General features: G+C 39.9%; 1 protein-coding gene across 1 annotated transcript in view; it reads right to left on the reverse strand.

Moving 5' to 3' along the window:
- Positions 1 to 2,828: 2,828 nt before the first annotated feature.
- DDI2 (DNA damage inducible 1 homolog 2) overlaps positions 2,829 to 20,513 on the reverse strand; it is a 40,464-nt gene continuing 22,779 nt past the window's right edge. Inside the window, exons 7-10 of the mRNA NM_001433515.1 lie at positions 17,627 to 17,730; positions 16,031 to 16,220; positions 13,690 to 13,752; positions 2,829 to 11,126 (exon numbers count right to left, since the gene is read on the reverse strand). Of these exons, the coding sequence (NP_001420444.1) occupies positions 13,736 to 13,752; positions 16,031 to 16,220; positions 17,627 to 17,730 (311 nt within the window). The 3' untranslated portion in view covers positions 2,829 to 11,126; positions 13,690 to 13,735. The remainder of the gene's footprint in view (positions 11,127 to 13,689; positions 13,753 to 16,030; positions 16,221 to 17,626; positions 17,731 to 20,513) is intronic.

Consider the following 20,513-nt stretch of genomic DNA (forward strand, 5'->3'; position numbering starts at 1 on the left):
TAGTTTCCAGGTCTGGCTGTTAAAAACCACTCCAGTTTGATTCTCTCCTCTCTGCCATCATCTTCCAATTGAACATTGAACCAGCGCAACCTTGGAAGCCAAGTGAAGACAGCAGAGCTGCTGGAAGCCTGGTTCTTGAATGACAGCGTGGAGAAGGGTCCTCCCATCTCCACTGATTTGGACCCACATTAGACTGTTAGTGGAGAGACAAGGTTCTATTATGTTCAGCTACTGATATTTGGGGTGGGTATGGTACAGCAGTTAGCCTCTCTTAATACAGAAATTGGTACTGAAATGGGACGTTCATCACAAAAACCTAAAATAAGACACTTGCCTTGGTGATCGGGAAGGAAACCAATACAGGAAGGCTGGAAAAATGGAGACCCATGTTATTTAGGGGGCAAAACATCTGATAAAACGGTCTCCTGTGGCAATTTGGATGGTTCACTTCACAATCAAAACTATGTATTAAGTACATAGCCTGAAGCTCTAGTCTAAGAGGAAGGGTTGAAAAGTCGTTAGTGTGTTGTGACTTTTACATTACCATCATTATAAGAAAGACCTAAGCTTAGGAAATAATTGGCTCATTGTAAGCAGAATTAAAGGCAGAGCCAAGAAAAGTGGGGCCTCGAAGGGTTGTAAAAGTTCATTTCCTTGTTCTGGGACATCAGATAATAAGAGGTAAGTTTGAAACAAGCTTTGAATACAAAAGTCCAGTAAGACTCAGTCATGTAGCAAAAATCATATTAAGGTTTTTCCATTCATATCTCTTTCAGATGAACTCAAGACAGCCACTGAGAGCAGACTGGAAGTGAGACAGCAGAGAAATTAATCAGTCTTGAGGACTGTGCATATGAAAGAACACTGAGTGTGGTTACTGGTATGTAGAATCGACTGGAGCAAGTAGATCAGAAGCCTCCTAAAGGTTACTGAATAAATTGTTTTGCCAAAGAAACTATAAATCCAGATTTCAAAAGCCATTGACCCTTTTCCAAGCCTTTAGACAATGCTCAGTCCCCCAGATTGGTAACAGCAGTAAGCTAAGAGGGCTGTGCCACTCCCAAGGAGCGCAGATGTAACACCTACTTCAGATGGGGCCAGGGGCAATGGACAAAGGAGTTCCTCCCAAAGAAGATAATTAGAATCTTAAATAAAGGAACTTCCCCAACCCCTTCACAAGGCCCACCAGCAAGATTTTCTAATTGTTGGGGCCAGCGATTGCTGTATTTCCCTTTCTTCCCTTTTCTCAGTGAGATTTGCTATTGCAGTTATCCTGTCCCTGCTCCAACACTGTATATGGGGTAGTTGTCTAGAGCTCTGCTTGCCAGATCATCAAGAGCCACAATCAAGACCTGAAGGTGGGGCTGGCCTGGTGGCACAGCGGTTAAGTTTGCACATTCTGCTTTGGTGGCCCGGGGTTCGCTTGTTCGGATCCCAGGTGTGGACATGGTACCGCTTGGCAAGCCATGCTGTGGTAGGCGTCCCACATATAAAGTAGAGGAAGATGGGGACGGATGTTAGCTCAGGGCCAGTCTTCCTCAGCAAAAAGAGGAGGATTGGCAGCAGATGTTAGCTCAGGGCTAATCTTCCTCAAAGGAAAAACAAAAAAGACCTAAAGGTGGGCCAGCCTCAGTTGCCTAGTGGTTAAGTTCAGTGTGCTCTGCTTTGGCAGCCCGGCCCAGTTCCTGGGCATGGACGCATATGGCTCTGTTAGCGGCCATGCTGTGCATGGTGGCCCACATACCAAAGAAAATAAAGGAAGATTGGCACGAATGTTAGCTCAGGGCGAATCTTCCTCAGGAGGAAAAAACAAAGACCTGAAGGAGAGCACAGGGCATCACAGAGGATTCTGAACCCAGGTCAGCTGAGTGAATGGATGGGGTATGGGCCCCTCTCCTCGGGAGAAAGCTATGTACGGTCTATGTGAGGTAAAATGAAGGACCGTTAACTGACTACTGAACTGTGCTCATCTTATGCTTCACAGCCTCCCTTGCAGGTTGATATGGCCATGTGACTGATTCCAGCCAGTGACATGTGCCTAGAGAAGTGATGTACCCCATTTCCAGGCCTGGTATGAAAACTTCCATAAACAACCCTCATTCTCCTTTCCTGATATGTCGGCTGGATGCTGATATCCAAAGGAACCTTGGAAGCCACATGTTGATGAGGGCAGAGTCCCAGGAGTCTAGGACCCTGAATGACTGGCTGCATGGTGCAGAGCCCTTCCCACACATCAGACTGTCAGAATTGCCCAACTTCGGGAAATTCCATTTGGCATTCTCAAATCCCTTCTGTGATACAATGAATAACACTAACACCTAATGAGCTCTCACAATGTGCCAGGTACTGTTCTAAGCACGTTATACGTGTTAACTTACTTAATCCCTACCACCACCCTGATAGTCCCCATTTTACAGACAAGGAAACTGAGGCCACAGAAAGGTTAGGCAACTTATCCAAAATCACAGCTTTGTGGCTTTTTTTTTGCCACACAGTAAGTGGCAAAGCTGGAATTCAAACCCAGCCTGGCTGCCTGGCTCTAGTGACTAGCCTGAACCACAACATCCCATCGCCAGTGTTATTTCCATTACTGTGCATCAACCGCTCGTGCAGATCACAAAATGCCCATCTTTTCTATCAGCAGGTAGCTGTCCGCCTGCGATGGTTATCTGGAAGTTACTTTAATGGCTTGGAGATGCCCATTTCTTCTGGTGTTCAGGCATGTAGCCCTAAGTCACAGTGCCTGGGGGTAAGTTATTTAAACGGGCAGGGAGATAGAGAGAGGACAAAAGTAACCATCTCACTTTAAAAGAAATTGATCAAACAAGAGTCTTATGATAAAAACTTTATTGTCTTAAATATCAAATGTTTTACACATCACTTTTTCTTCAGAAAGTTCCTATTAAAAAAAGAAAAATAAAATAAATTGTTTTGATTATTTAGGGCTGACTTACATTTCAGTATGTGACAAAAACTCAAACCCAAATGCATCTAGTTCACTCAACGGCAGACAGGTCCTATGTCTAGCCCCTAAACCAATGGCACAACACAACCAACTTTGGGATTCCTGAGTTTGGTTCCCTTAAGTTCTCAGAGTTTTCCCAACTCTCAAAACCAAAGCATTATGGGAGTGACTGAGCTATTGGCAAGTCTATTTTGCCAATCAGCCTAGTTCTTAAGATGCAGTAGTCTCACAGCTTAGAGAAAGTCAGTAAAGCAATACATGAGCAATTGCAAGAACAAACAAGGGGACAGAGAAAAGAGGGGTTTCTCTTTGCTCAGATTTGCCAAATGTGGCTACAAAACTGGCAAACAAGCCCAACTTGCCATGAAATGAGACTTTGAATAAAAATGAGCAAATCAATTTTCATCATAAGTGCACACTGAGAGAAGCAAATGCAATCAATAGTTGAATTGCTCTGAGTAGATCGCCAGAACATTTCAAAAGGCAGATCAGGAGACTAAAGAATGGAAATACAATCGTTCAGAGGGAAAGGTCTCAGATGGGCGGCATAAACGCAGAAAGCCGCGGGGCCTTCAGGGAAGGAAAGAGAAGTCTGGTTGGCTTCAGGTAATCTCAGACCAAAAGAATCTGGAAACAAACTGATCTGACTGCCCTGGGGAGGAAATAGAGTTTACCTTTCTTTAAGCCACAGACGCATTCATCCAAGGGTGTGTGAAGAACCAACCCCTGGTGAACAAAATCATTTCCCATCAGACAGGTATTTTCCCCGGAAAAAGCACCCCAGCATACCTCTTCCCCAAGTCAGCTACTGAAGACCTTCTTGTACCTATTTAAAGAAATATACTTCTGTAGGAATTATTCTAATTTTGTATTCCATGCCTCCACCCCACGTCTTCTATAGTTTGCTGAACTTTTTTAGGTAAAAGAAACATTCTCTCACTCCTACACCCTTGGACCATTTTCTCTGTAGATTTTATTCCATAAAATTGTGCCCTAAAACTTATCAGCTATATCCTCTCACCTTTTACAGCCCCTAGAGGGTCTAGATTATCAATCTTCAATACACAACTGATAAATGTGAGAGTTTTCTAATTGTAAGCCTCAGAAGCCACTAGTAGTTAAGGTCTAGAAATTCTACCCGTATGCCTCAGGATTACAACATACATTGTGATATTTTAAATAATGGATTAAAGAATGTCCTTTTGATGGAGCTGTCCTGTAGAAAGATCTGGTAGTCTCGAATCCCTTTGTAAATAAATTCTGCCCACCATCCAGTCCTAGAACCATCGCGTGCTACATTTTCTGCTCTAGATCCCCGTTTTTCACATCTTGCGCTCAGCTGCTTTTAAACTACAAAACCCTGCAGAATCCTCTGCTAAGTCCTACTGGCCCAGATGGTCAGTATTCCAGAGCAGCTGTGCTCAAAAAGGAGGTGGGGAGGACACCGCAGCACACTCCTTATCTCTACCCTGTGTGGAAGGAGGTCCTGATGAAAGGAAAAGCTGACTGTCACTGGTGCATATTTAGCATCATCTTCCACTGACTTGCGCTTCTCTTTGCCCATTCTCCCCCTGCCCCACCTCTTCAAGGATTTCTACCAAGCGTCAAACATTTTTTGTTGGTTTCTAATTCCACTTTTTAAAATATTTTATTTTTTAGAGCAGTTTTAGGTTCACAGCATCTAATTCCATTTTGAGCCTGGGGATTTTCCCAGTCTTCTCTGAATTTGAACCAAATCGCTCTAGTATGACTTTTAAAATAAAAGCATACTAATAGGCAAAAACGGATCTTGCTCTAGAAGCTAAAATTTGTTGTGTCTCCTTACTAGATCGAAAGTTTCACGAGAGCAGAGCTCCAATCTGCTTTAGTGACCCCTGTGCCCCCAGAGCTCACTAGAGCCTCGGACATTGGCACTTCCAGTTTGATGAAAGAACTGATCAATTCCTGTTCAAAGACTCACACTGCATAGCTTTCAAGAGTACTGTTTGTTCAAATATATAAATTTTCTCGAACTGTTTCTCTGCCTTAACTGCTACAATACTGATAGTACAACAAAGAACATAGTAAACATCTAGAAACCACTTTTGGGTATTCCTGATGCAAAAAACTCATATTATAATCCTTCTATCTGGGGAAATCAAAGACTTGGTGCAGGATAATTCTGAATCAACAATAAAGATGAGCCTCAGGACTACTCCACGAGTGGCTTCTCTCTTCAAGAGGGCCATTTTCAAACTCCCCCAGCTCCCTCTGATACTTCCACTTTTATTCTCCACCAAAATTTGATGCCTCTGCTATTTGGAGAAACTAAGGCACAAGAGAAAACCAAGCACATCAAAGGCTCGCCCTTAAGTTCTTTAGTTTATTCAGTGAACTCGTAGGATACCTACTGAGGGACCATTAAGATCTAGAACTTGAATCAGGATTTTATATTTCTAGTTCTCAAGGACATGCTTTGAATTTAGTTTGTCTTTTAATAGGAATTGACATTTTTGATTCTGTCAGAAAAAAAAAAAGCTATTTTTATCTTATGGACCTCCTAACATGAAAGGTAACATTTATCTTCTAGGAAGAGAAACTCTTGATAACTGTTTGGTTCTCTCTAGTTCAGCCAGGCTACACTTGGTCACCAAATTCAAAGGAGAAATTTGGCTTTTTGGTACATGCGCTAGAGAATGGCAGGATGCACAATCCAGTTAGCTTCTCTTATGATGTGCCACCAGTGGCAACAAGTGAAGTTTGCAGCGGTTCAGTTACCCTGCTTACCCTCACTGCAGGGGCCGAGCAGGCAGGAAAAAGAAATCAGAATGCACTGCAACTCTCCTGCCCAGGTATGTGCAAGGCCGTTTTATATACACGGTGGGATAAAAGCCACCACAAGTGAGGAATATATCTGTAGATATAAAAATTGTTTGCTTTTTAATCTATGTAAAAATTAACTGTAGGATATTTGTCAATCACATATGTATATATACACATGAACTGAAAAGTTAAACCAACTAAATTTTTATGGCTTTTACTAGAGATAGAAAGCTGTGGTAAGGGAAGAACAGGCAGATTCCACTTTAACTGGCTATCATAAAATCCGTGATACAAAGTCTCATGTATCTTTCCATTTTTATGCAATCCCTTGCTGGAGAGATGCATAGGGAAAAAAACAAATGGGGTGTGTCTCCCTTTAGTACATATGGAGACAAACAGCTCCAGAAAGTTCCATAGGCTGCAAGGCAGGATAGTTTTAACACACACTCACCATCTATCCAGTCCCCTTTGCCAAGCAACTGGTAATCTTTATATGTTAATGCTTAAAGCCCAAACTGTGGGAATGAAGGCTAATGGCTGATGTCTGGAGGCCTAAACAGATACAAGTGGAAATAATTCTTACCAGCTCCAAGGGGCAAAATCTAGGTGTAGCTGTCTGATTACCAGGTACATTCTTATACACAGGAACCAATTTAAGGGAAATACAAAAGTTATACAGGAAAATCTTCCCCTCTTTTTGGTGAATAAACAGAGACCACTCTTGGAGGTAAGCGCTGACCACAGAGCTGTCCATTCCTGTTTATGGCAAAGGAGCCGTCCATTAAAGTGGCCCATCACTGGTTATGGCTGGCCCTTATCAGTTCTACTGGCAACCAGAGGAGTTCACAATGATTTCACCTTATTCTTGGAGAAGTTAATCTCTAATTTCTGCACTTCAAATAAAATTTGACAATGAAGGTTTGCTAGTGTCGCGTTCCTTAATTCCCTTTGTGTTCTAGAACTGCTAAATTTAAAAATGATTCAAATGCCTAACAATGTCAACTTTACTTTCACACAAATGATGGACAAGAAATACAATTTTAAAAATCAAAAGCAATTATACATTGAAAAATAAATGATTAAAAAAAGGACATCTGGCAAGTGGGTTAAGCTCATTCAAAGTATTCCTAACAAGAGTATGTGGACAACTATAGGCCTAGTCAGTTTTCTCCTAAAAATAAATATACAGATACATACATAAAAAGCTATTGTAATGAAACCTTCTCCAGATTGATATCGTATATTCCACCTGGGACCGATTCCCAAATCTCCACATTGTGAAAATTCAGTGGCCAAGTGTCTGAGCAGTGCGCCATACGGCTCACACAGAAAACCACCAGGCCCATTTCCACACAGAAGGCCTTTTTGGAGGAGTCTATTGTCATTGATAAATTCCCTCACCCTACATCCACCCCACTCCATGGCCCTAAAGATTTATAAGCTTAGAATAAATTCCCAGTCACCACCCATAAAGGAAATACAGGGGTTCATTGCATTGCTACTAGATTTTGCTTCAATCATAGCACCAACTACTTAATTACCATCACAGCTCTAAAAGTTGGTTGACAGAAATCCTATAAGCAGTTTCCTAGTGCATCTTACATCTTTGGTGTAGGGCAGGCAAAAGGGTCTACAACATGTGATTGTCTCAAAGAACATTTTAAAGACAATCAGGCGAACCTGTTGTTCTGAGCACCCTCTTAAAAACAGTAAACTACAACTCTTTCTGCCAATCATTTCCTAACTTCAGAGGATCATGATGAATTTATGTGACTTTCCATCACATCACTAAAGTCTCATAACACACATACAAACATCATAGCAAAAAGAGAGAAGACGGATAGGGTGGAAGAGAAATGTCTCTAAGTGCCCCCAAATTAAAATTTCAAAAACTCCTGAGATATGAGCCTCCATTTTGATTGTGCTCCATGATTGAATTTGATGGAAAGAATAAGTTTTCAAAGAGAGTCAGACTTTAGACAAAATCATTTAACACTAAGTTCACAAATCACCCCTTCAAAGCTGCTGTTTCAAATGCATTGCAAACTATAATCTGGAATCAGGAATTATTGTTCTCAAAATTCTTTTCAATAAAACCAAGATTTCAGATTCCTGCTAGGTACATAGAGAGAAGTTTATTTTCCAGGAAAAAATTATCTAGTAGGATTATTGCACAGTGGGACCCACAGGACAATGATTTCCAAGGGCTAGTCCTCATATAAAAAAGGCCACAATAAATACATCTATGCACTATGCCCCACTCTAACTTGACAGGGTAAACACAAATATGACAAATCTTGCTTAAAAAAGAAACTCCTGAGGAAAGAAAGGGATGGAAAACTCTACCAAGGCCACTTGAGTCAGCAACTGCAATTCCTACCTCCAATGCCACAGAGGACACTCACCAAACAGACTGACCATTCCAAGCACCGAGATGGACGAGTGATAAGGTTATCATCACATTTGAATATTTCATTCAGACCACAGCTCCAAGTGAGCTTCAGAAGAACTTCCTAGTAGAAGATGAATTTAGAAAGGAAATAAACTGCTGGCATCAAACCATGCACTGAACTGAAATCATCATTAGTCATTAAGGGTTGAGGTGTGATTAGTGAGATATTAGCAAACCCAATCTCCAGTAAATTCCAGTGTTTAGGCCATTATTTTTCACTTACAGTTCTTGAAAACATCACCCAAAGATTTGCAAATGGAATTACAGTTTGGTTTTGTTTTTTAAGTCTGGGTAGCACCATATTTTCCTCAACTGTCAATTCTTCCACAATATCCCACCCAAGATATTTGGCAATCCATGCAGCAGCCTGTGATGTACAAAGCAGCCCAAGTTAAACCCTCCCGGCTCATCCCATTAAAATGTCAAATCCTAACCACAAGAATAAAAACATACCACTCTAGGAGATATTAATCAATTATTCTTCAATTTCCTCTTATAATTGATGAATCATAATACATAGAGCATTGGGTATAATTCCAAACACCACACCATGTGGTTAAAAGTTTGTAAATTGACAACTGAGTCAACAAGCCATATCTTGCATAACTTCACAGACACAGCCAAAGTGTGAAGTTGATCTGCTTTTAGCTGCATGTGCAGTGGGATTTCTCAAGGCTTCGGCTTTTCAAAGCATTCACTCTCATTCTAAAATGGTATGCTATACACAAAACCATCAATTTATTCCAGAATACATCATCTTAATGAGAATAAAAAGCTTTTCTATGCACATACTGCCACTACATTTAAAAAGGCCCAAATTTTAACAAATAGAATAGACAAATTCATCAGACGAGATCATAAATTACTTTGGCCGAAAAAAATCTTTAAAAAAAATCTGGCTCAACATTCTGCTTGCAGGTTTCTACATATACTGTATATGTGGTGAGTGTGTGTGCGTGTGTGTGTAGCTTTTTTAAGGGAATGGAGTACAGTCTAGCCCACTTTTCCATGGTTATGTAGGAACTACAATGTTCTTTGCTAGCAAAACAAGAAGTGCAAGGTCTGCATTTCCACCAACTCGATGCAAAGCCCCAAGAGCTTCCTGCAAAGTAAAGCCAGCACGGAGAATCCGGTCAATGTCCGCGGCAGGAAAAATTAACGGGGGAAGAATGGAGGGACGTGATGACGGATGGCTGGTAGGTGGTTCAAATTCAAGAAGTGGCCCTGAAGCTTCAGGACAGACATCCTCTCTGGTCTCAGGCCTGTCTGTCACTGGATTCTGTGTGCCCTGACCCAAATCTGTAACCAATATGAAATCGGATGACAAGGATTTAGTTTGCTCAGAAGTTTGATTGAGTGCATCCTCCTCACCTGCTAAAAGTTTGGGTGAAATTTCTACACCTAAGGTGTAGGGTAACTGATTAGACGTTTCAGCTGAGGCTGGAGTGACAGAACTGCTCTCGTTTATTGATTCCCCAGACTTGGGAACATTCTCCTTATCTGTTAACAGGCCATCACCTGGACCCCTGAAGTTCATATTTTCTACATCTTCTATTCCAGTGTCAGCTGAAGCATATGTTAATTTTTCTGTCTTCACTGATACAGACACGGCCTGGTGAAAGGAGACTTGTGAACACTGCTCCTTCTGGGTAGCTGTAAGATGCTCATTGTGGGTCCATCTTTCAGAAAGGTCCTTAATACTTGTTTGGTCCTCAGTTACCATTTCTGATTGATAGATAACTTCTTCAGATGTATTGTCTGAAGCTGGTTTATTACTAATGACCAAAAGTTCATGAAGTTCCTTCAAGGCTGCCGTTATAGATGAGCAAGCTTCCTCTGCTGACTCCACAGAGGGCTGACAGTTGCCACAGGGATTTAAGGAGGGGGAGCCTTCCCCACATTCTTTATTTGTTCCAGACATTTCAACATTACTCTCTGGGAGCTGTAAATCCTGAGTGGAAATGGAATTACTCAAAATTTCAGACGAAGGGTCACATTTTGATGTTTCTATTTCCATCAAGGGATCATCTAAGGTGAGATCAGATGCACCAATGTCCTTAACACTGGCGTTCTGACCGCCTGCTGAATTCAGCACGGCAACTAGGGACTGTTCAACTGCATCTACTTCCATAAGCGTTTCTGCATTTGAGCAGCCAAAGCATCCTGAGGGCGGAATATTTTTCTCTCTATCTGTAAGGTCCACATGCTGCTGTAGACTGTCTCCTTTCATTGTGGCTTCCAAATCAACACTTTTTTGTTGATTCTGTTGCCTTTCTCCAAAAAGTTCAAGGTCCCCTGTGTTATAAAGATGTTCTTGGTCACGTGGAGCATTCTGTTGTACAATCTCATGCCTTTCATCCTCTGGTTCTTCATGCTGCTGAAGGCCACTCACTTGACTCAGATTCTGATATTCTGGATGCCTTCCGTTTTCACCTGGAAACCTCCGTGGTTCTTTCATCCTAGTTGTTGCGACAGATAAACTAGCTTCCTGTCTTGTGTGGAGATGAGATTTGAGGCTCTGGGTGCTTCTTTCAGCAGATTCCTCCAGATTATCTGCAAGAATGGCTTCTTCGGATGAACTCTGCAAAGGCATAGCTGGACTCTGGTCTGTTGGAGCGCTGTCTGCTGAAGAAGCACAATCAGAAGGATCCCAGAGAGGAAGCTGTTCTTTCTTTTCAGAGGTTAGCTGGAATTCAGCTGAAGCCTTTGAAGCCTTCACAGCTTTCGGTTCAATGCTGTCTGGGTCACTGGGCTTGATGGGGCAGACTGAAGCAGAGACAGAGTGAGCAAGACTCGTAGAATTACCAATCTCAGGACTCTGTCCTGAAGGATGGGCTGGATGGTTAAATCCATCTGAAGTTGGTAACGATGACATTCCCAGTGAGGTAGTTTCTTTACCACTTTTCTCTATATGGAACAAAAGGGAAAGGAAAAAGCAGGTTACAAAGGCCACTAAATTATCAGAGGATACAAATCTAAACAGGATAGAACAAAATCAGGTCCTTAAACTCGGGTTTGTCTTATATTCATAGACTTATACAAGAACCATTCTTACTGTGGTAGACAATTTAACATCACAGCATTAGAATAAGAGGTAAGCAGTTTCTTAATAAAACATGCATATTGTAATTCGCTATTTTGAATTTAAGTACCATTAATAAGCATCCACACAATGGCTGGGTTAGTGCTCAAGTCTGAAGGACATTTATGTATTTTTATTCTCAGTGAGTTTAGAACTCTAGAATATTTTCTCCATGTGTGTTCTTTCCACCACTTGCCCTAAAATTACCTGGGATGTTTACTAAGCATGTAGATTCTGGGGCACTACCTTTGGGAGTAAACCCAGGAATCTGCATTTTCAACAAGCTCCTCACGTGATTCTCAAGCACTTTACAGATTTTGAGGATCTCCACACTAGAATGATTCTCATGCCCACGTACTTTTAGCGTTTCAAATGTGAACACTGAGGTTATAAATGAGAAGTTTAAAACTACGTGTGTTTACGAGAGAGCAGGAATTATAGAGAGAAAGAAGAACATAATGCTTGGAGACCTCCTGAAGACAGGGAAGCAAATATTCTATTTAATTTATTTCTATCCAAACTTACCAAAAATCATGATACAGCTATGTGAGCATTGACTCAGAGAACAACAATAAAACTAAAGATCAAACGGATTAAATCCCAATCATCATCTTACCAAATAATGCAACTTCATAAAGGATTATCAGTTACTTTACCACATTAAATAGGACAAGTAAGGAAGAACATTTAAATACTTTAAGGGCAGGGAAATGTGCGAAGTGGGGCCGGGTGTCTGGTCAGGGGAGGGAGACAGTTCCTAAGAGGCAGTTTTCAATAGGCAATGATCATTTAGAGGCACTGCGACTTAGTGGCCACTCACACAAGATGGCAGACCTAAACACTACCTCAGTGAAAGCATCATCAGGCCACGGAACAACTCTCCTTTTGCCACTGATCCAGTTAAAAACTGACCTCTATGCCATCGCTATAAGATCTTTAACTAAAAGTCAAAGGCTGGTAACAAAAAGGACTTCGCAATACAATCTATTAGGGCAGACACAACTCAAACGGTTCATGCTGAATGTTAACATCCAACATGGGGGGTTGATCTTGACTTGAGAAGTCATCAAGCAATGCAGTTACAACTCAACTGGCTCTAATCATTGTAATCCAACACTGATCAACGGCATAATAGGAAGATAAAGTTCTATGTCAGGAAGTTACTGACTTCTTGTGAAACAATCTTACTTATAGTTTAGGGGTAAACAGGAAAAGAGCATTTATCTCAGTGCAAACTATATCCACTGCAATCTAGAAACACAGTTATTGGTCTTATTTATCAATCCCTAAGGCAGACTCTGAAAGAGGTTCAATTTTGACTTAATGAGAACAGAAAAGATGCGTTGTAGTGAAATATCCATGTTAGCAGCATGGGGACGGGGAGTAGGGTGGGGTGATAACGGCCTTCTGCATTGGTATGCCAGTTGTAATGATTGGGTAAGGTCAAAGTGAACAGAGCCTCAATGTATTTCGTACTCAATATGAAAGGAGTATATAGTCCTCCTGGAGCTGAGATGGTCAGTTTCACTGGCCTAAGTCCGAAATGTAGGGGACAACTGGGTCAGTATAGGACAGAAGAAGAGGATGAGGACAATGGATATTAAGAGTAACTAAACTATGCCTGCTTTTAAACCCTCCTTTCAAGGAAAAAGAAAGAAGAAATTAAATGCTATATATCTAATTACAACCAGCCTGCAGACCCCTATAAAGTCCTAGGTTGACAGTTTAAAATCACCTTTCCTCGTCTTGATAATCAGCCAATATACTCAGGCCGACATCTACCATATTCATACTACAGGGAAATGGAAGCAGAGTGCCTCCTGTGGAAAATCTGTCAGGCTAGGGACAGAGGGAAAAGCAAAGTCTCAGCTTTTGTTGTTGGAAGGATAAAACCTCAGTCCTGCCTGTGTTACTGACTCTGTGATCCTGGACAAGTCAGCTGGCCTAAGTTTCCATATCTTCTTCAACAGAATAAAAATTTCTGTTCCTCTGTAACTCCAGGTAGTTATGACAGTAATGTGAAAAAAGAACTCTCAGTTTTTCAGAAGAAAGGACTTATGAAGTCTTTAACAGAGTAGTTATCTCAAACAACAAAGAGCCGTGGTGCTGATACTCTTGATCTGACAGTCACAGTGGCCAGATGGACAGTTTTCACTGGAATCTCTCCCCCTTGGACTGTTCTAATAACTGACAGTTTTAAATAGGAAATTATGCTTAGATATGTATGTATGCCAACATACAAATGCATATACAGGCTAGTTGTAACCAGATTAAATGACGTGAGATGGTGAATGACAGAAGCTAAATTCCAAAACAGCTGCAGATACAGAGACTTTCAGACCACAGACGACGACTGGATGAAAGGCTTAGCGTGGTGTCTATAAATACCTGGTCTGGGGCCCACTCCAGCTGCAGTACACACACACTACATGCATCATGGCTTCTGACGCTCTGTTTGAATTAGGAAACAGACAAGCAAACTTGGGTTAACAATGCAAACCACACAGCATGCAGGGTTATAGTCTCCATTCCTTTGCCATCTTTACAATCAGGAACTGGCAGATCGAAGGTGGGGAAGGTTTCTGCAGTTTGGACATCCAAAAGATTTGCTGGTCACTTTAATTCTCTCACATACACAAAGCAGTGTGTCAACATCAACAGATTTTCAAAAGAACTTGGAAAGAAATTAACTTTACACACCTACACATAGAGAATTCATGGGCAAATGTGAGACAGGTGAAAAAGTAGACCCATAGATGGAATTACGTGATATGGAAATCTTTTTATGGAGTAAAGGTGAGTGAATACATGTAACAGTCATTTTCCAAATTTCTTTCTCAGTTGAGACTTATTTTTAGAAGAAAAACAAACCAAACCCAATTATCTATCCTGGCTTGACTTTTTTAATCTTTTAATCAGCTTTTAGAAAACATATCAGATACGGCACCTACTTTGAATTATTTTTCAAATGATAGAAAAGATAAAGATATTTTGGTACAAGGCATCCACCAAGGAAACAGTTCTTTAGCAAAGAAATCCTTTCACCTACTATGTCCAGAGTTTTGATTTTGATCATACTGGGAAGTCGCTGTTCCAAACAAACAGGACCTGATGTTGTAGAATTATTTCACTATTTAAACTTTATCATCATTAGCATGAGCCATATGCTGTCAGTAACAAAAGGTCACACAGGTAAAAAGCCATTTCCTGTTAATCCCTTGAAATTGGTACATCCCCTTCACTATGCCTGAAGATATCTGTGGTTTCTGTTTTAATCTCCTAAATTTTTTATTAAAAGAAGGTAATTACCCAAAGAGGGTAACCTGTTAGTAGGTTAGAAAGCATTACTATCATCAGCTAATGTTTCTCAAATAATAGCACCAAAACTGTGGGGGGGGGGGGGGGGGAACGACACAGATTTCACAAAATGGTAATGTATTCTCATTTTATTAATACACAGTATTATGACTAAGTTGACAAGTTACTAAAAAAATGTAAAACCTTCTAAGTAGGTATGTCAAACTCATTCAAGCTTGCCTTGCAGGGAAGATTAAAACTATTAATTTCATCTCTCCTTGGTTACTCAAAATTCTCCCCTTCCTACAAAATACTTAAGTACCCACCCAAACTGTACTTTATATGTAAAACTAAGCTAAAAGGTGGTGGTGGAGCAGATTCTGAATAAGGCCAGCTTGGAAAACTCCATCTGCTACCCATGCCCACTCTCAAGAGGCTAAAGGCCAGACCTTTGGATGTTCTCCAGTAACAAACACTGGCAAAATCTGGCTGCTTGTTTTTAAAGCTCGTATCTTTTCTGTCTTTTGGAGAAAGCTATTCTCTGAACTTGTAGCTCTAATACGTTTTATCACACCAGAAAATGCAATGTGTGATATTAGTCACTGATGAATAATTACAGCTCAAGACTTTAAAATAACCCAAACTTAAAAGTTAATTCTCTACAGCTTCTAGAAAATTCATCCCACAGTCAATGCTCTGTAACAGATAAGGAAAAATTACCTATGGAAGTGGGATTTCAGTAAAACTGTCCCTCCATTTTACCCAGAAAACGGCTTGGTCTTTAGATTTGAACAAGCTATAAGCACTGAGACTTAGAAAAAAAAGTATTAGGTAGCTTCACTTCAGTGGTTTACATACTGTTCTAATTTGGCCCAATGACAAACTACTGTGGTCTCATTAAGAGCATAAATACTATGTTTTGATTAATATCCAATTATGCTTCTTATTGTTGGTTCTTCTGCCTTTGGTGGCAGCACTTTCAGTAGATATTAAAAAGGTTAGGGTTGCTTAGTCATGGTGATAATGCTATCCTTCAAAGTAAACGGGCCGAAGGAAAGCAAAAGAAAATCTCAGGGACACACTGTTGAACTCAAAAGGAAGTGTCTGCTTACTGTTATAATTTTCTTCAGGCAAAAAAAAAAAAAGACAAGATTTTTTAGGAAGCCTACCAAAATGTCCCTAAGCAAATAATTCCACAATCTATCTTGCACACAGCAATGGAATGCTGTTTCTTGATCTGTTGAAACATGGAGTTTTCCTTCATTCTATTTAGAGATGGGAGGAGGTGGAGAGAGGACAAGGAACACATCTACGACAGGACGATGAGACTGATTACAAACTGGAAAGGTCCCTATCCCTCTGAAGCTCTCACTTCCCTGGGTCACCCACCAATAATAAGAGTATCATTCAAGAGCTCGTTCACCCCAAATACCTGCATCCTCCACGGACTTTTGAAGGGCTTCTGCTAATTCTTGGTCTGCAAACTCTTCCGGCCGCACATCCTCTCGCCCAGCCCCATATGCCAACCGGGCACACTCTGGTAACTCTCCCTCAGGAAGAAAGGTGGTCTGCGAGCCTGTGGTGCCGATCACGAGTACATTTTTCTTGAGGTCAATGGAACACTTAGAAGGAAGAAACCAAAGACCGATGATAGCAGATAGAATGCCATGCAGAAAAATTAGTATCTTGAGTTTAAAACTCCATTCACAAAGAGCAACATTGACAGAGACAGCTCAAAAAAACGACTTTACCTAAAAGTATTTAAACTTTAACCTAGGTAACACTGTCTGTTAATTTACAATTTTTTAAATATTCAGTTTATAGCAGAATAATCTTTACTGGACACAGTTTACACCTATTTGTCTAACACAACATCTGTTTATTTCTGAATTTAAATGTAATATACATTCCTTGTACAAAGTTTGGAAAAATATGACGCAGAACCAGCAGCCCACCTTTTAGAAACATATAAATGACTTCTTCTTAAAGACTGAGACATACTATTTATACAGTTTTACATTTACCTTTTTGCTTATTGTATAAAGTACAGCTTACATTTAAGCTCTATATCAATGGTCTCAAAAGCAGTTTGTGGGCAAGGCAATCTCTGCAAAAGTATTCTTTATTTCATATGTATGTTAGCCTCCTTTACTGTGTATTTTTATAATTAATATAGAACAGTTACACACATATATACTTTATCTATGACGTTGGAAACTGCTGGTCTATACCATGAGTAAAAAATAGGAAAGGCAGTGACAAGTCAATAAATTAGGTTTTATCCAAACATGCATTCACTCATTCCTTCTACTTAAAATGCTGTACTTTGATTAGAGTATCAATACATTATATTTTATAGGAATTTAATTTTTAAAAATTTAAAGAGTATTAGTGCCATAAAAATTTTGACTAGATATGAAACCTTGCTGTGAAAAATTTTATTATCTAGTGGACACTACTTGCTTCTTCAATAAGAGGAATTAATTTTTAAACTAATTATTAGGCTTCAGAGTAGAAATATAAATATCACTGCAAATAAATATATTTACAAATCATTCTCCTTGTACTAAATAAACAATTCCACTCCCAACATCTTATGTACACCTTCTTCCTTAATCCTGAAGTTCTTCTCCCCAAGTACTGTTTGACCAGCTACTAAGGATTTACTAAACTCACACTTGCAGTAAAATCATCATTATGTGTTATCTACACCTCCCTACAAAACCATCAAAAATTACTTAAGTTCTAACGAGAAATTAAAAATCACACAAGGGAACCAAATTGCCTATTATAATCTCAAAACAGACAGCAGGATGTAACAGATTGAGAGATTTCACAAAAACAGACTCTATTTCTACTGACACATCATTTCAAACCTTGCCTGACAATATCATCAATTAACAAACTTCCAGGTTTGAAAAACCATGCTTCTTAGTTTTCCAGTATACACAACAAAGAGAAATGATGCTGCAACAACCATATAACATACAAAAAGGTGATGCAAAAAGAAAGTGAAGCTCTTAATTACCTGATGCCGTTTTAGCATGTCCAGTCCCAGAAGCATGTCCATGGGCTGTTCCTCAAGTATAGAGAAGGAACACGCCAGGAAATCTCCTTCAATTTGAACCTGAGCTAAAGCACATGAAGAAGAGAAGAGGTTACTGATTTTTGCTTCAAAAGCCCAGGTAAACCTTGGAAATATATCTATCATTATGTGTCTTGCTTTCTGCAATCAGTCAAAGCCACAGCAAAGCATGCAAACAGGCGAGTTAAGTATGAAAATCCAGTAAGACCAACGATCAGTGTAAAAGCCAATGAAGGCACCAGCTCATCAAGTGGATCTGGTAGAGCTGCCACCCAGAACGCCCGGCTTGATATGTGACGCCATGGGGACACGTGCTCAGCTGGTGAGGAAAGCTGGCATTAAAGGGTTACAAAAAAAGAGAAAAAGACCAATTCCTCCAAAGTTAACCACCCGCTTCCTATACAGCTACAAAAGATTTTCTAAAAGGAAGATAAAATCTGTACACTTTTTAATTAGCCTCCAAGAAGTAAACCGTTTATCATTGCCTGTTATAATCAAGTTTCTATTTGCCAAACCAGACACAACACCAAGGCCCGTGTTTGCTGGGGGGGTCTCCTTCCTGGCCCCTTCCCTCAATTACTCCTCTTACTTTACACAGAAGATTTTTCAAAAAAATTATTTTGCTATTATTAAATCTTACAAACAAAAGAGTGTATGAAATTTACACACAGTATAAAGCATAATAAAACAAACACCCACACATCTGTTTCCCAGGTAAGAAACAGAAAACTAAGAAGTCTCCTACATGTCCTGCTGATCACAGCTTTATCTTTGCCTCCACCAACCTTTCCAACTAACCTGGTTTTTGTTAATCACTCTGAGCCTTCCTTGTAGTTCTTACCAGTTTTATATGATTTCTAAGCAACATATTAATTAGTCTCGTGCTTTTGAACTACAACTTTCTTCTCTTACTCAAAGAATATTTTGAGACATGTCCCTTAGATGCATGTGACTCTATTTCTTTCACTTTACACCACCCCTGAGAGGACTGTGATGTCTCACACACCACCATCAATTTCTGCATTCTACCGCTACAGGACCTTTTGGGTCACTTCCAATTTCCTCCGTCATAAGCAACACTACCACGAATATTCCCCAACATGCCTCCTGGTGTGCCATGGGCTTCTCTATGGTAGAGTCTAGGAAGCTGAATCACAGGTTCTAGGGGATGTGAGGCTCAACTTTGCTGCAGGATCAATTATTTTGGAAAACGTTTCCAGGAGTGTATACAAGTTCCCAATGCTCTACATTCTCACCAACACTCAATATTATTAGATTTCAAATCTTGCTAATCTGACAAGTAATTTTGCATTTCCCTGATTAATAATGAGGCAAAGCAACTTTTCATAGATTTCTTAACCATTTGGGTTTCCTCTTAAAGTGCCTATTCACGCGTTTCTGTAATTTTTCATATTGTCTTTCTTACTAAGTTTGAGGATGAAAACACACACATTCAGAGCGTATATTCTGAATATGAATCCTTTATTAGTTATATGTGTTACTGAAATTCTTTCCTAGTTTGTTTGTTCACTTTATGATGCCTTTGGATAAAAAGCTCTTAATCTTAATGTGGCCAGATTAGGACCACATGCAATGTTTCCCTATGCAAAACATTCCCCTATACTTTCTTCTAAAACCTTGATTTTCGCCTGTCACATCTAGGTCTTTAATTAACCCTGAACTGACTTTTGTGTGTGACCTGAGGTGGGGTCCAATTTCCGATTCGTTTTTCCCTCGTGGATACCCAGCTGTCCCAGCACCATTTCCTGAAGCGTTCCCCACTGCTCTGTAAGACTTCCTCTCTCATTTATCAAGGTACACGTAAACACGGGTCTGTTTCTGTTCTAGTCCTGTGGTCTCGATACCTAGAAGGGGAAGCCATCCCAGAGTATCTTGCCCACTCCTGCAATAAAGGGCCCACATGAAATTTAAAATTAGCACATCGAGTCTCACAAAAAAAAATTGGGATTCTGACTCTGTTGATAAATACCGATAATATAAAGTTGCTATCTGTTGAAAATGTGGGGGAATTACTACCTTCAACAGAGAGTCTTCCTATCCGTGGTATAACTCTCCTTTATTTAGATTTCCTTTACCGTTACAAGGTTTTCTTCATGCCTATCATAGCAAAAGTTGAAAAACAGCATAACCTGTCCATCCACAAGGAAGGACACTAGGGACTGGTATTTATTCTATCTCTTCCTATTATCTTCTCACCTAAAACCATGAAAAATCTGAGAACTCAGCCTCTGAGGCAACCAGCTCGTGGTTTTCCTACCCAATCTCAGTCCTACTGTGTGTATGAAAGTATGAGAGTAAGGTATGATTATTCTATACAAATCAATAAAAGAAAACACAGAGACTCTAATAAATAGACAAATATATTTAAAAAGCAAGAGTGAAAGAAATATGAAAGAAAGAGGAAAATGGGTAGAAAAAACTATCACTTGCAATGAAAGAAAAGTAACTTAAAATAAGAAATCACTTTTTTATCTGCAAACCAAAGGGGTAAAAACCACATACTTTATTGTATAAAGACATTAAGATGACTATCCATTCAGAGCTGAAGAAACCAGATTGGTACCAGTTAGCAATATCAAGTATCTTAAACTATTCATAACCTTTGATTCAGTAGTTTCACTTATAGGCTTCTTGACTGAGGAAAAAAAAATCAAAATGTACACAAAGCTGCACACATATGCACTGCCATGTTACAATAACAAAATATTGAGGAAAAAGATTCCCAAAAGTTGACCATTAAACCCACACAACAGAATGTTATGCACTTATGTAAATGATGCTTATGAAATTTATAGTAACGGTGGGAAAA

The sequence above is a fragment of the Equus caballus genome, chromosome 2 (assembly GCF_041296265.1).
Source record: "Equus caballus isolate H_3958 breed thoroughbred chromosome 2, TB-T2T, whole genome shotgun sequence".
NCBI classification, from domain to species: domain Eukaryota; kingdom Metazoa; phylum Chordata; class Mammalia; order Perissodactyla; family Equidae; genus Equus; species Equus caballus.